This window comes from Rhinopithecus bieti, unplaced genomic scaffold (assembly GCF_001698545.2).
Source record: "Rhinopithecus bieti isolate Rb0 unplaced genomic scaffold, ASM169854v2 scaffold_12476, whole genome shotgun sequence".
Classification (NCBI taxonomy): domain Eukaryota; kingdom Metazoa; phylum Chordata; class Mammalia; order Primates; family Cercopithecidae; genus Rhinopithecus; species Rhinopithecus bieti.
This window is the reverse complement of record NW_016807303.1, coordinates 407,392-424,628: the sequence shown is the minus strand read 5'-3', so window position 1 is coordinate 424,628 and position 17,237 is coordinate 407,392. Positions and strand designations below refer to the sequence as shown.

Genomic DNA, 17,237 nt, shown 5'->3' with positions numbered 1-17,237 from the left:
AGGCTGCAGCAGCTGACCAGCACCGATTGTCCAGCACTCCCTAGTGAGATGACCCCAGTACCTCAGTTGAAAATGCAGAAATCACCGGTCTTCTGTGTCGCTCGCGCTGGGAGTTGGAGACTGGAGCTGTTCCTATTCGGCCATCTTGCTCGAAATTTTTTCTTACAATCAGGAAGATTCTTTGCTGATTTTGAATTTTGTTTAGCTTAATCTTTTTCTGTAGAACATGTTTATGTTCTTTTGAACATTGTTTATTGAACTGAATAAAATGGTCCTGCTTATGAACTCTAATTATGTATAAAAATAGGATGTTGTAGGTTATTTGTGGATGTTGGTTACTTGTTTCATATAGAGTTATTAATAATTGTGAAACATTAGTGAAAGAGAATTTAATAAATAATTACATATTATTATATATTAGGCAAACACTATTTACAGATAGTGCTTTCTGAAATACTCAGCATATACCAGTTTATCTTTAGAGCCCCTGAGATATTTTGAAGTGTTAGTTTCCTATTCTTTTGTGCTCATAGTCTGAGATGTGCATGGCAATCATAAGAATGGTGTTAACTACAGTCACTCTGGCTAGTCATTTATGGATTGCAACTTTTTCTGAAAAAGTCCAAGTAAAATGTCCAACCCTGAATTCATAATTTTTAGTATTCTCCACAGCATTATTACTGGATAAATTCTTTACAGATGGAAATATAATAAAAATTCTAAAACCTTATCTCCGGAAATGGATGTTTTCTTTACTAAAGTCTCTAGAAGGCAAATAGGAAATCTCTGCAATATGAACTTCCATTTTTTAGTATTAGCTAGATAAAACGAAAACATCTTGCTGAGCTCTCAATGAGATTAGGCTCACACGCCATCATGAATTTATGAGAGATTACAGTGCTAAGCAATGGAACAGTGTACATATTTAAGAAGCCACAGAGAGTTTCTTTTCACATAAATGAAGAGGTGAACATACATTTTTTTTCAACATGGTATACAGTTTAATCTTCCTTTTATCTCACAGTATCTCAAGATTCCAAAACCTTGAAAGTAGATGAAGAAACAGAAAGCACAATGAAAGTTACGTGGAAACCAGCTCCAGGGAAAGTCGTCAACTACCGTGTTGTCTATCGCCCCCATGGGGGAGGGAGGCAAATGGTTGCTAAGGTGCCCCCCACAGTCACTTCAACAGTGTTAAAGCGACTTCAGCCACAGACCACATATGACATCACAGTTCTTCCGATTTACAAGACGGGAGAAGGAAAGCTTAGGCAAGGATCAGGAACAACAGGTACGAAATAATAGTTATGTTTTGAGGGGGAGAGAAGGTAATGTTTTAAAAGATGACTTTGGTGTGTCCACTTCATTTGTAAATGTTTAAAACTGATTCTGTAATAAGTTAAATTATAATTATTAGACAATGTCTAATTAACATATTATTTTTACCAACCTAGTTCCTGGTAAAATGATTCTACATATTAATGTTCTCATGCAAATCTAATCTGAATTGTGAGAATTATTTACACTTCTACTTAGCTAGCATTCTGTTATCAGGACTTCTATGGAACGTGCTATTTTGTGCTACCAGACTTAAACCCTTTTATGGATATGCATTTTGTGGGGCTAATAAAAAAGAAACCCCAAAGCCTAGTCTTATAGATATTATTTTAAAAATATTTTTGTCTTTACAGCTTCTCGATTTAAGTCTCCCAGAAACCTCAAAACATCTGACCCAACCATGTCAAGCTTCCGAGTGACTTGGGAGCCTGCCCCTGGGGAAGTGAGGGGCTATAAGGTCACATTCCACCCTACGGGGGATGACCGAAGACTGGGGGAGTTAGTGGTTGGACCCTATGACAACACAGTTGTTTTGGAGGAACTTAGGTAGGAATTAACTACGTTTGTCTCAAAGGATGAAATTAATTTGTTTAAAAGGTTGAATAATTTGTTTAAAAGGTTGTAAATTAGTAGGCTTTACACAAATATCACTTATATGTCTGTTTGCCAGCAAAGTATTTAAAATCAGCTAAAGCTGTTTTCTTATGCTTGGTGCTGCTGGAGTTGAAGTTAGGATCCAGGGGTCAGCAACAGAATTTAGGCCTGAGCAGGATTTTTTTGTAATGTTTAATAATTTTTGTTTGTTATTAAGTGGTCAGAATTGGTGTTTTCAATAAGACCCTGCTTTTAAAAAATTAACATTCTTATTACACAATGTCACCAAAATTGTAGCCATGTGGAAGTGTGGGGGTTGCTGTACCTTTTGGCAAGGTTTGAGGGACTCATGCTGAAATTTTGAGTGTGAATCCTCCTCCAGTATGCCATACAGGAGAAAGAAGGCAGGACCTCGTGGGTGCTAGCTGGCAGGAGAGGGCAAGGCTGGGCTCGTGAAAGGTCCAGCTCCAGGCTGTGCAGTGAAAAACAAGAAAGTTTCAGTTTGAACAGCACCCTACATTCATTACAGTAAAAAAGATGAACTACTGTGTGTAGTCTTTTGGAAAGTTTGTTTTTCAATCATTCATTCAAGACTATTGAAATCTGTATAAAATGCTCGCAATTTACTTTTACTGGAGTAGGGAGGATAAAATGTATTGAGCTTCCTATGTGTCAGGCATTGTGTGAGGCGTTGTCTTATGTTACCTTGCAAGGTACAGCACTTCAATTATTTTCTTAAAGCCCATTGCTTAGAAACAGTAAGAATGAAGAGTCTGACCCTTTTCTGACATGCTGAAAGGCAGGGTAGAGACTCTGCATCTGCTAGAAAGGCAAGACAGAAACCAGTGCTGTGAATTCCTAGTGTTCTCTGGAATGCTTGCTGTCTAGTTTCTCTTGACACCTGCCTCACAGGATAAGCTAAGTGAGAAAGTGGCAGAAATTATTTTTCTTCTCTTATAATGTTGTACACTATAAACTCTTCATAGTGAAAGCTTATAAATCAAGATGAATGTCTTTAACAAAGCAAAACAAAAGTGCTACCACTTGAGCCTATGGTTCTCACAGGCTGTATACTTTAACATTTTAGGGCTGGTACCACCTATAAAGTAAATGTTTTTGGAATGTTTGATGGAGGAGAAAGCTCACCACTTGTTGGACAAGAAATGACAACCCTTTCCGACACAACTGTAATGCCAATTTTGTCTTCTGGTAAGAAATTGAGTTACATTCCTCCAGGAAAGCAACATTAGGAAACTATTTCAAATGTGGAGTGTTAGGGTATCATACAATGGAAAACAGCAATACAAATTTTACACTAAAATTTATTTCAATAATTTACATACTTAGCAAAAAAACTTCTTCAAACATCCAGTCAAGCATGCTTTTTGACAGTATTTTTTTATACTTTTTTATCAGCATTGCATTATTTCATACTTAAATTATTATATAAATCTATTTTAAGAGTAATATATGTAATTGTTAATGTATTAATTATATTAGTAATGTAATTATTAATGTAGTAATTTTATATTATGTAATAATGCATAATTTAAAATTACACATTAAATTTATTAATGCATTTAAATATCAAATTTAAAATTATGCATTATTGCATAATTAAGCTCTATTATTTAAAGACAAGTTTTACTAAATGTAGATATTGTACCTTTTCTATTTTAGTGACTAAGATGCAGTTTTCTTTTGTAAAAGTCATTGCAGAAATGACTTATTTGGGCTAGGTAAGCAGTGTTAGGTTACATAAGTAGGTGGGCAACTATGACTTGGGAAGCAAAATGGTAACATAAGCCCCTGAGATTTTCTGTCCCTACCACAATTACAGCCTTTATGAACATAAAGCTAGTTTTTAACATTCTTAGAGAGGGAGGTGTTGGACAGAGTTTACTTCTGATATTTTTCATTATTGCTAAAAAAGAGTAGATCTGGGCAGAGCAGGAGCAGGCTTGTAAGGGCTTATTTCCTTGGGATAGTATTTGGGAATCCTTAATCCTGATATAGTATATAATATATGAGTGACACATTTGTATTTTATAGTGTGATGAGCATTATTTAATTTTTTTCCAATGATTTCTTTTGTAATATAAAGACCAAATGCTAACCTTGTAATAAATTGGAAAATTTATAGTGGTAATATAAGCTTTTAGAAAGAAGAACATTAAAAAAATGGATGTGGATAAAATCAAGTGTCAATTCTTGCTATTTTGCATTAATGTTTTATTGTTTCTCTTATGATGATATTAACTGACTTATATTTTTATTTTGTAGCTTGTACACTGAGGATGTTGGGATTATTTTCTCTTTCCCAAGCTTTTCCTTTGTATCAGTGTTTGTGCTTGTCTCTGTAGCTCTCAATTTGTATATTTGTTTGCATACTTTTCTAAATTGTCTTCCTTCTTTCTTGATTCTTTAAATGTGCAAACTTCACCATCTATATTTACCTGATTTTTATTCATAGTAGATCATAAATTTAAATGATTAATAGCTGAATAATAATATATCAGGGTTTAAAAAATATATCTCTACTTCAAAAAGGTATAATTTTAAAAGTTATGTGTCTAATCCTTCATATACATGTGGTAGTTACCTAACAGCTTACCTATTTGGAAAACTAATTTTTGGCTCACAAAAACCTTTTTTTAGTTTACATGTTTTATCAGTCCATCTCATTCTTGTCTGCTATGACCATTAAATATTGCAGAAGAATGCAACATCTAATGGTTTGACCACATTAAAATTTTATTAAAGTTATTAGTACTTCATAGTTAGACAGCTATGCATTCCCATTTATTTATTTCAGCCTTTGAGTTTGTGAGCCCATCAAATTTTCAACAATGGCTTAATTCAAATCTCCAGGTTCTATGAAAGAGGGCAGGAAATCAAGTCAAAGGTAAAGGAAAGATTGGCCACTGAAATAATCTTTGGAGGAGCTGCTGATTCTTAAGACTGTTAATTGAGGTTAATAAATCAGATGGACATATTTTCAGACTCTCGTACTCCACATCACTGAGCTAGACTATAGTACTGAGACAGGCAACACTGAGGATCCAGAGAGTGGCAGAGGTGTGACAAGGAAGTACCCTCGCCAACAATTTGCTTCTTACTGTCTTGTCTCATGATTGCCATGTCAGGGATGGAGTGTCTCACCAGAGCTGAGGCAGACATTGTGTTGCTGGTGGATGGATCATGGAGCATCGGCCGGGCAAATTTTAGAACCGTGAGGAGCTTCATTTCTCGTATTGTGGAAGTCTTTGACATTGGCCCCAAAAGAGTACAAATTGGTAGGTTCTGACAACATTGGAGCCATTTAGACATTTTTATCTTGCTCTTTCATATGCACTAATGCCAGTGGTGTCATTTTAGCTCTTGCTCAGTATAGTGGGGATCCCAGAACAGAGTGGCAGTTAAATGCTCACAGAGACAAGAAGAGCTTGTTGCAAGCTGTGGCAAACTTACCATACAAAGGAGGCAATACTCTCACAGGTGAGTCAGGCCTGTCTGACACTCTTTCAGCTCATGCTTCTGGTCAAGGTTTGTGGCTGAATGGTGATGTGACTGATTCTCTTTTAAAATTCCCACTAGGCATGGCTTTGAATTTCATTCGCCAACAGAGCTTCAGGACCCAAGCTGGCATGAGACCTCGAGCTCGAAAAATTGGTGTGCTCATTACTGATGGAAAATCACAAGATGATGTTGAGGCACCTTCAAAGAAACTCAAGGATGAGGGAGTGGAGCTGTTTGCTATTGGTATGCACTGGAAAGGACAGTGATGCCCCTGGGGTTACAAATGTGCTGAGGGTATTTTTCGTAGTTAAAAGTTTTATCTGAAGCATGAAAAGAAAAACATTTTTTTCTATCACATAATTTATCAAAATAATGTTCCAGGACGTTAATTCATTTTTTTTCTCCTCATATTGGGCCAAAACCACATGGTTTCTTAAAAGAAAATTAATAGATCAGGAAGAAAATGTGCTATTAATAGGATTCAGAAAACTCCTACTTGATTTTCCACAGAACCATGTTTATTTTGATATCCATTATTTTACATTCCAGAAAAAACACTGAAGAGACACTTTTTGGTGGGAAATTGGTGTTAGATGCATCTGGAAGAAGCCAATTTAAAAGAGCTTTCAGTTTGTATTATCCTTTGTTTCTGTTTTATTACTGAGAAAAATAATATGTATGTTTTAGTTAACTAATTATTAAACCTTCATAGTTGACAGAAAGAAGCCATGAATTAAGAAAGCCATAAATCATTTGCTTTGTTCCATTAATTTTTTTCTGAGAAGTGTTTTAATTTGTATATATCCATTTTTGAAGGTATTAAAAATGCTGATGAAGTCGAATTAAAGATGATTGCAACTGATCCTGATGATACCCATGCATACAATGTGGCAGATTTTGAGTCACTCTCCAGGATAGTGGATGATCTCACCATCAATTTGTGTAACAGTGTCAAAGGTCCAGGTAAGTTTAGCCCAGAGTTTCTCGCCCTCAGCACTGCTGATATTTTGGGCCAGATAATTATTCTTTTGGATGAAGAGGAGGGAACTATTTTGTGCATTATAAAATGTTTAGCAGTGTGAAGGGCCTCTGTCGGTTGGATGTCAGTAGCATCCTCTAAATTGTGGCAACTATAAAGATCTTCAGTTGTTGCCAAATGTCTGCTGCAGAAAAAAACTGTTCCCAGTTGAGAATCACTGCTTTAGTGCCAGATTTTTTTCCCTGATTTGTTTCTCATAATGGCACCTCAATGACTTCTAGTTTATTTGAGGATATATTTAGTTTATATCCTGCATACCTGTACCCTCCCCCACACAACATATATATATATATATATATAAATTAGAAGGGGGTAGGAAGAGACGGTAAGAGAGATGCTTTCTTTTCTGGTATATACCTGTTGTCTTGTAAAGCATCTTCACTCCATTTAGTTGCTACGTTGCTATTAGATGGTTGTTCCCAGACTCTTGTTTTCCTCAGTTTTGGTACCTTTTTTTGATTTCCTAATGTGAGCAGAAATAAAAGAGCAGTCTTTATATCTGATTTGCTTTGCCTCAATTATAGATGATCAGATTTGAAACTTTACACTTATAATCCCTAAATATAAAGAGAAGCTACAATTTTACAGTTTAGACATTTAGAAATTATGTAACCTCTTTTACCAGNGCTACGTTGCTATTAGATGGTTGTTCCCAGACTCTTGTTTTCCTCAGTTTTGGTACCTTTTTTTGATTTCCTAATGTGAGCAGAAATAAAAGAGCAGTCTTTATATCTGATTTGCTTTGCCTCAATTATAGATGATCAGATTTGAAACTTTACACTTATAATCCCTAAATATAAAGAGAAGCTACAATTTTACAGTTTAGACATTTAGAAATTATGTAACCTCTTTTTACCAGTGAAGAAACTGAGATCTGGAGAAAAATTACTTAGTCTGGGTCAAATGTTTAAAGATGTTTTTAGAGGTATTTAAAAAAGTAGATATAGCCAAGGAATTAGGATATTGAGATAAAATTATAGAGCAGGATTTATACTGACAAAGGATGATGCATAATGATTACTCTCTGTGTAAATCATGGGACAAAATGTGGTAATCACCAAATTTAAAGGTTTTTTGAAAATTACTGATAAAAATTATGGCTCTTATGTAATAAAAATTTTATTTAAGTACATGTAGATTATGGTAAAATTGTCCTTCATTAATTTAATTTGGTTTTGGAAAAGTTGGAATAAGTTTAAGAAATAACATGATAGAAATGGTTCACTTGCTCTGGGTGCTAGGGGTATGTTTATTTGAATGTTCCCTCTTGGGTTTCTTTCTCCTAACTTTTGCAGATTTTCTTTTTTGAATTTTGAACAACAGATTGACCTTTTCCCTGGAGAAATAGACCAGCCTGGCAGCCAGAATTTGTAGGCTTCTGGCTCTTGACTGGCTGAGAGAGTTGTAGTTTTATTCCATTGGACAGAACTTTGAGTGGGGATGAAAACATCCTTTATCTGTTTTCCTTTTTTTTTTTTTTTTTAAAATGAACTATGTAATAGTTGCATTCATTCTAGTTTCCCAGACAGTAAAATTGCTTGATAATTTTGTAGGTTTGACTCTTACCCAAGTACAATAAAAGTTAAGATACTAAGAATGGAAAGGCTTTCCCCAATTTTGGCTTGCACAAAAAGTAGAAAGAGTTTATATGAGAATGATTTGCCATGCTTATGGAGTTATTGAATTAATCCCTTTCTCTTTTAACTTTTATTTGGGCCATTTTCCTGTTAGACATATTGAGCTTAATATTTCTATTTTCATCAGCATTTATTCAAGATGCTGTTATGTATTAGTCATTTCACCTATGTCCACCCACAGGGAGTACAATCACAGGTGGTAGGATATTCCCAGATTGAAAGACACGCGTTTGTTTGCATTCTCTCTAGTGATACAGTTGTCAGTTTCCTTTATTATACAACTAGATCCTGTTAGAGAATAGAATGAATGAAAAATCAATTCTGTCCTCACAGAGCATAACCTTTAGTTAAGGAGAGAAGACATGAGTATATAGAAACAAAATGATAATGAGGGCAGGGAAGTTGTGTGGTGCCAATAGTGATAGGGACAATGGAGAAGCTAAATTGTCAGGACCTAAATTCTTATTTACTGATTATATATACAAGGATAGAGAGAGGAGAAACTATCAAAAGGTGATTCAGAGGTCTTGTATTAGTCTGTTCTCATGCTGCTAATAAAGACGTACCCAAGACTGGGTAATTTATAAAGGAAAGAGGTTTGATTGACTCACAGTTCCATGTGGCTGGGGAGGCCTCACAGTCATGGAAGAAGAACATGGGAGGTCTTACATGGTGGCAGGCAAGAGAGAGAATGAGAGCTAAGGGAAAGAGGAAATCCCTTATAAAAGCATTCAACCTCGTGAGACATTCACTACCACTAGAGCAGTATGGGGAAACCACCCCCATGATCCAATTATCTCCCTCTGGGTCCCTCCCACAACACTTGGGACTTATGGGAGCTACAATTCAAGATGAGATTCAAGTGGGGACACAGCCAAACCATATTGGGTCTTCAGTCTCAGTGACCTGTAAATTGGTAAAGTTTGTAAGAAAGAGGAGATCAGGTTTTAAGGAAAGACAACGAGCTCATGTTTTAATCTTCTAAGGCTAAAAAACCTTTTAGTTACGTATTCATAGAGGTCTTACAGGTGATGAGCCTCTAATACGGATTTATTGTAGCTACTTAGTATGTGAAAAGAAGTGTGTGAAAGCTTAGAATATGGAGTGTAATATTGTTTCAATGTAATTTCAAATGTTGTCACCTTTTATAATAATGAGAAAAGTGTATACCCTTTATTTCCATGTGTAGGTGATTTGGAAGCACCTTCTAACTTAGTTATTTCTGAGCGAACCCATCGTTCTTTTAGAGTGAACTGGACACCACCTTCTGACAGTGTGGATCGATACAAGGTGGAATACTATCCAGTTTCTGGAGGGAAACGTCAAGAAGTGAGTAGGAACACCTACAGCTTCTTCCTTATGTTGAGATTGGGTCCTCCTCATTAGGGCTCTGAGAATAATGTTAGGTGAGGGGCAAGAGGGATGAAGAGGGGCCAGAAATGATTCAAGAATAGTGCTTTCTATTCTTGACTTTGCTAGACAGGCACTTCCATCTGGCTTTAATTAAAGGGAAAGAGCTTTGCTTAAATTCTTATGGTTTTTAAGAACTGTAGACTATCACTGTTTTTTTCATTAAAATTTAATTAGAAGATGCTTGATTTATTTATGAATTTGTAGTAGAATCAGAGAGTTGGCAAGGAACATTGAAGATGATCTATTTTTACCCATTCATTTTACAAATAAAGAACAGCTGGGATAAAAATTATATGACTTGTCCAAAATCTCATTGTAATCTGATAGTTTCCAAATACAAAAGACAATGGCCTAATTAAAATATAGTTTCTAAGCTCATTGCAGTTAACTACTTTGTAAGTATTGTAGGAAAAGGGAACTGATTATACATACGTTTTTGCTCTGTTTAATTTTTCCCCCTAGTTTTATGTGAGTCGAATGGAAACTAGCACAGTGCTGAAAGATCTGAAGCCTGAAACTGAGTATGTTGTCAATGTGTATTCTGTGGTAGAAGATGAATATAGTGAGCCTCTGAAGGGGACAGAAAAAACCTGTAAGTCACATTAGAACATTGTTTCTCATTACTTTCTTTCCCAAGATAAAGCATGATGGCCCGTTTTTGCCTACCTTCCTATTATGTCCTATTATAATGAATGTTATTCAACATTCATTCTATAAATATTTACTGAGTGCCATCTTTGTGCAGGTGCCCAGAAAATGCTCAGTGGTTTTCTACTCCTACTGGCTGGTCCTGCCATTGTGGAGCCCCACTGTGGAATAGGGGGTCACTGCCATAATAATCTAGAGGGAAAACAACCTTTAATGGAGTTATTCACTTTTCAGAGTCTTTAGACTTTTGCTTTCAAGAAAATCTCCTAAAATGCAAATATACCTTTCAGGGGGATAATTTTACATTTTACTCAGTTGTTATGTGATGACATTTTATTGAGGAATAAAGCACATCAGGAGTAAGATATGAGGAAGGATACCATGTGGGGAGTGGGCCTAAGATCAGGAAGAAGAGCTGTACAGCGATACCGATTTCACTTTTGCTAATGGCCAGAGCTCCCTGCTGCCAGTGAGATCTCTTTTCTTTCTGGCATCTGGTCTTTGCTAGAGAAACTCTAAGGGCTTTGGCTTTGAGTAGCACTTTTGGGGTAGATGTTCCTTGCTCCTATTCCTGGTAATGCTTCCAGAGGCGTATGAAAATATTCTTTCCTTCTTCTTGCTTCTTGGTTGGGCTCTAGCGGGAAGAAGGAAAGCCATTTTTAAGAAGAAGGAGTAAGCATCACTCTCTAGAGCAAGAAGTGACTTTATGTACTGCTCAAGTTTTAGATCCTTATCTCTTCTCTTATATCCCTTTATATTAGACTATAGGGGGTGAGAAATAATGTATAACTGGCAGGATTAATATGATAATTTCTTAAAACTTTGAACTCAATCTTTGAATAAAAATAATTGGAAGCAATATGGGTGTTACAGGGAGACTGTAAACTTTTTTCTCTGCTTCATGGGTTTATCTTCAAGAAGCCTATAAATCCCCGGTGTTCCAGTTATTAATGTATAGTGTTCTTATTTGAAACTTATTTTTTGAAGAAATATAAAAAATAGTGTTGATTACATATATATAAAGTTCTGTGATTGAAGAATAGAAATAGTCAACTTAGTGATGTTCCAGAAAAGGAGAGTAATGTATCGGGAAGTTGGTATCCATTGTATAGACTCACTGGAATGTTTTTTGAAACCTGAACTTTAACATTTTTCCTCTATAAAATAGTGGTAACATGTAGTCTTGAATATGAAGTGCAATGAGCAGTGCAAGTTCGATATTTTTGGGCAATGGGAAGGATTATATTAACTCTTGTTGATTTGTCACAGTAACCCACTGTCTAGTATATACAAATATCAATAAGTGTGTAGGAAACAATGGTTAAAAATGAGTGGAATGAAAGGAACTAGACTGATGCTCTGCTTTTCTGTTTTGGAAGTGCCAGTGCCTGTAGTCAGCCTGAATATTTATGACGTTGGCCCTACCACCATGCATGTGCAGTGGCAGCCTGTGGGAGGAGCTACTGGCTACATCTTGTCATACAAACCTGTTAAGGACACAGAGCCAACAACACCCAAAGAGGTGAAAGATGTTTATTTCTTTAACATTGGGTCTTCCCAAGACTTTATAGCTTTATAGTGCCTATTATACTGCAGTTACTTATGAACTCATTTATAACTTTACATACAAAATGGAAAAATAGAAAAGTAGGTTTGTGGTCTGCAACACATTTTAGAAAACATTGGTGTGGACTGACCACAGTGACTGACGCCTATAATCTCAGCACTTTGGGAGGCTGAGGCGGGCAGATCACCTGAGGTCAGGAATTTGAGACTAGCCTGACTAATATGTTGAACAGCATCTCTACTAAAAATACAAAAATTAGTCGGGTGTGGTGGCATGCACCTGTAGTCCCAGCTACTCAGGAGGCTGAGACAGGAGAATTGCTTGAACCCGGGAGGTGGAGGTTGCAGTGAGCTGAGAGTGAGCCATTGCACTCCAGCCTGGGTGACAGAGCGAGACTCTGTCTCAAAAAAAAAAAAAAAAAAAAAAAAAAGGAAAAAATTATCGTGGAAAAGAAAATGTAATCTTATAAATGAAAAATACAAGCTGTATTATAATCTAGTACAAATAGACTTCAACTGACTATCCCAAAGATAAATGGAAAAGTTTGATTTGAACATCTTATTTCTGCTCTGCATATCCATGTGCAGATGCGTTTGGGGCCAACAGTGAACGACATGCAGCTGACTGACCTTGTTCCCAACACGGAGTATGCAGTCACAGTCCAGGCTGTCCTGCACGACCTCACTAGTGAACCCGTCACTGTTCGAGAAGTCACCTGTAAGCTATTGCTAGTTTTATTTTCCTTCTTATTGCTGTGAACCTAATGTTCATTAGAATTTATTTCATGTGATGCTAACAATAATTTGATACTTTATATATAAAGTTACAGAGTTATTACTTTTGACAATCAAATTTGAGAATAAATATCTCAATTCTAGATTTATAGAGGTATCTCAAATTGACTCTAGGATGTGTATTTTTTTCACATTTAACATGCCTAAAATTAAGGTGTTTTGCAATCAATGGTGTCTTACTATTATTGCTCTTGGCTAGGTGCCAGTCAGGATGTACAACGTAAGACAATGGTGCATCTTATGAATGATGTTGTCCTAGATCCATGAAATATGACATATAGCATTGATGAGAATGGGAATGTTGAGTGAGTGTAATTTTGGAGGAAGACATTGAGTTTAATATCAAGGTGCTCCAAGTTCTTGTTGATGTAGAAACTCTATGGTACATATGAATAAGTCTGTTTCCGTTAAGTGAATTAATCAATTTACCCAATGCAAAGACATACTGATCCCCTATTATATGCCAGTCACTGGGCTGGATGTTGGGAATGCCATTATGAAATAATACAAAGCAGCATAGACCATATGGACTCCTTCCTGGTTTGCATTTCTCTTGTGTGTGTTGGTCAGCCTTTTGTGTACTTCTGTCTTGTTTCACTAAGCATTTAATTTAATGAGTCTTGGCCCACACTTCTGAGAAAATGAAGAGTTTTGAAGGAACTTCAAGGAGGAAAAAGGGATTAAGGAAACAGAGCATGATGGGGCAGAGAAAAGAAAGATCCCCTACAGGATGGGTCATTGTAAATTAATTGACAACAAACAAATATTTATTGATCCTCCTTTATATGTTAGATCCTGTATGGGGCTGGTGGTTTTGTGAAAATGGGATAGTAGCAGATGGAAGGAATGGGGAGTCAGCCAGGGATAGATGCATGTTCTGAAAGTGCTGAGAGAGGAGACCCAAAGTCACAGTGAGATTAAAAACAAATATGGTCACAAACTTGGGTATGGTGCTGGATTGGAACAGTAGAGGAAGGGAGGGCAGAGAGAGATGCACAAGACAAAAATGTTGAAGAGATGGAGGCGCAGAAATGTGGAAGTGGAGCTAGAGAGTTAGGAAGACAGACGTAAAGAGTCAGAATGAGAGTCAGAAAGAGTCTCTACAAGTTCAACTAGTCAAATGGGCAGCTGGAAAGAGCAAAATACATCTCATATTACCAGAGAAAATCTCCTCATTCCTTATTCTCCTTCCACCCTTTTTAATGGAAAGTTATGTTAGATTTGGTAAGCATTTATCATTTGGATGTTCTTCTAACAATTTAGGTGTCTAGGTTTTCATATAAGCTTATTGGATGCTTAATGTTGGCTCATCTTCATTTTCACTCTGTAACTTTTTTTTCTGTCACGTTCTTAAGGGTGCATAACTCTATTAATTTTGTTTTCTGTCTTAATTGAGTTAAATATCTGATAAAGAAACATGAGCTGTACATTTATGATGAATTATGATTTATTATGGGGTTGAGCAGCAAGAGATTGTTTAAATAGTGTGGAAGAAAAGTAATATATAAATGAGAAATTAGCCTTGTGATAACAGAAAATTAAATATATTCTATTTTTGAAAAACCTTCTTAAGAAGAATTCAGTCTATCTGATAGAATCATGGTACTTTTATCATCATAGCTATTTGTTTCAGTTATTTTGCCAAACACCTTTAAATTTTCTCCAAACAACTTCTTGAAAGCTTGCGTGGATGCTTTAGAGCTTTGTGGTTGAGAAGCACATCTGGATTTAATATCTTGTGCCTCTCTAGTGCCTTTACCCAGACCTCAGGATCTGAAACTCAGAGATGTGACTCACAGCACTATGAATGTCTTTTGGGAACCTGTGCCTGGAAAAGTGCGTAAATATATTGTTCGATACAAAACACCGGAAGAGGATGTCAAAGAGGTAGGTTGAAGATGATAGTAGATATGACAATATCTGTTTTCCTAGTAGGTTTTAAAAAAGAACTTTATCAAGTATGGATGATAGCATGTTTTGAATACTTGTCACTTTGTTAGCACAGTGTTGAAAACTTGTGATATTAATAAAGCAGTTTTTGAAAATCAATAATATATTGGACTGTCTTGTCAAAACAGAAATGTTTTGCTGCGTGATATTAATCTCAAAACATCATCCCTTGGTAGATAAAAGTTATCAAATCTAAATGGTATTTCCTTCTCATCCAGATTCCTTATATGGCTCCCTATTCTAAGAATTACTAGAAAATGTCATAATGTTTCTAAAAATAAGAGGTAGCAAGAGGATGCAGCAATGAAGAGGAGGAGTTTGTCAGATAACAGGAAGATAGGACACTAGAGAAGGGAGGAGTATACACAGAGACACAGAGAAAGGAGGAGTATATTGTTAGAGGGGTGTCCTTTTGTGAGTGTTTCTTTTGGGAGTTCCATGATGACTGGATTCAAAGTTACAGCAAATTAGAAGGACTTCACGAACCAGCAAAACTTGCGTGTGCTTGAGGGAGTATTAATGTCAGAATCTCAGAGGCATTTTTGGAACATAGGAGTCATTTCTCTAAGCACTCAGTTACTGGTTCTTCTGGTCATTTGTGGATTATACAAAAGCTACTTTATACAGGTGCACACATTTATTTCATTCTGCATTTTCATTTAAAAGGGGTACAATGGCCAGTGGATCTCACAAGGTTCTTGTGCATAGCAAATGAAATAATGCTGTGCATAAGAGACCATTGCTGAAACAAATAATGCAGTGATATAAAGGGAAACAGGTGGAAAAATGGTTGGGTTGTTTGAATACATAGGCAGTCATTATTTTCAGACAATCATGTGCCATATGGTCTAGTACATACATTTTTTTTTTCCAGTTTGGAAATATTTAAACTGTGTCCAGTTTCTGGATTCTCATGTAAATTGGAAAACACTACTCTTTTCTGATCACAGATTTTATATTCTTATGCTGACAGGTACATAAACAACAGAGAGATATCAAAAGTAAACCCTTTGTAAAAGTAGTCCCACTGCTCTGTTACTGTTATAGGTAGAGGTGGACAGATCAGAGACCAGCACTTCCCTCAAAGACCTCTTCTCACAGACCCTGTACACAGTCAGCGTTTCTGCAGTACATGATGAGGGGGAGTCTCCTCCAGTGACTGCTCAAGAAACTACCCGTGAGTTGTGCTCCTGCTCCATTGATAATGGGAAATAACACTTTACATGCACGTGTAACTCAATTTACTGGGTCATTTTGTTTCTTAATGCTACCTTTGCTGGCATTTAATAATGCTTGGATTCATAGATTGTTTTTCACTTATTTTCTTTGGAACAAGGTGTCCCATCTTCTATCTTTGCATCCATTCCTTTTATGATACTTTCCATCAGCCACTGTCATTAATTTATCTTCGAACTACAACTGCTTGATGTGCACCTGTGTATGTGTGTGCATATATGTGTAGTGGGGTGGGCAAGTTTTCTTGACATATGTTGCACATTTGCTTTGGAAAAGATGCATTATTTATAAAATTTTTTGGAGTATCTTACTCCAAAAAATGTATATGTGAAGTGTTATCAAGGTTAACAAAATATAAGCATCTTTGCCCTCACTGATTCATGATTTAGTTGTGGAGATAAGAAAAAAATTAATCAAGAATACATGAGATCATGTAAGGAAGGTCAGGTGGCACTGAGATTGTGTGCTGCCAGATTTCAGAGGAAGGGGTGACTGCATTGTGAGTGGAGTGCTGGGGGAGACAGGGCAGCCTGCCCGGACCCTGCTTCCTGCTCCATCTGTTGCAGCTCCTGGAGATGTCAGTTCCTCTCCCTCTTGTGGTGTCTCCATAGTATTTAATGCAATCATTATCGCCTGTTGGTCTTTTGCTATGGATTCTACTTCCCCTTTGCTCTCTCCTAATGAAGGAAGAGACATTTTGCTCAACTTTGTATCTCCAGTGCTTGGCACATAATAACTTAATCCAGTGCTCAGCCCATTACATAATGCAAATAGCAGTAAAGAAACATTAAGGCCTAGAGCCAGCAGTGTTCCAAACAAAAATAATGGGAGTTGTATATGTAGTTGTAAATTTTCTGGTGTCCACATTAAACAAGGCAAAAATAGATGGATGAAATTAATTTTGATAATGTTTTATTTAACCCGGTAGATCCAAATATATCCATTATAATTTCATTAGCTATCAGTACAATAATTATTAACGAGACATTTTACCTTTTTTCTGTAACAGGTCTTCAAAATCCAGTGTGTATTTTACACTTAGAGCACATCTCAATTCAGACTAGCCACATTTTAAGTGCTCAATAGCCAACTACATGTGGCTAGTGGTTTCCATAGTGGACAGCACAGGTCTAGAGAATTTAAGCAACTTGCCCAGCCACATCCTGTGATCTATTGATGGGACTGATACTATAGTCTGGAACCTTTTCCTCCTTTCCAGAAAATTCCTCACTAAAGGTTCAATAGCATGTTTTTTAGTGCTCAGCTGCCTACACCTAAGTAGGGCATCTTGTTTTTTTTTTTTTTTTTTTGAGACTGAGTCTTACTCTGTTGCCCAGGCTGAAGTGCAGTGACCTGATTTCGGCTCACTGCGAGCTCCATCTCCCAGGTTCACGCCATTCTCCTGCCTCAGCCTCCGGAGTAGCTGGGACTACAGGTGCCTGCCACCGCACCCGCCCGGCTAATTTTTTATATTTTAGTAGAGATGGGGTTTCACCGTGTTA

General features: G+C 36.6%; 1 protein-coding gene across 1 annotated transcript in view; it reads left to right on the top strand.

Annotated features, from left to right (window-relative positions):
* Positions 1-17,237, top strand: part of COL12A1 (collagen type XII alpha 1 chain) — a 128,276-nt gene that overhangs the window by 54,139 nt on the left and 56,900 nt on the right. The window contains 13 exon segments of the mRNA XM_017881122.1: positions 1,025-1,291; positions 1,692-1,884; positions 3,020-3,141; positions 5,079-5,228; positions 5,311-5,430; positions 5,530-5,694; positions 6,268-6,414; positions 9,317-9,456; positions 10,003-10,132; positions 11,568-11,710; positions 12,343-12,472; positions 14,300-14,436; positions 15,547-15,676. Coding sequence (XP_017736611.1) covers positions 1,025-1,291; positions 1,692-1,884; positions 3,020-3,141; positions 5,079-5,228; positions 5,311-5,430; positions 5,530-5,694; positions 6,268-6,414; positions 9,317-9,456; positions 10,003-10,132; positions 11,568-11,710; positions 12,343-12,472; positions 14,300-14,436; positions 15,547-15,676 — 1,974 coding nt within the window.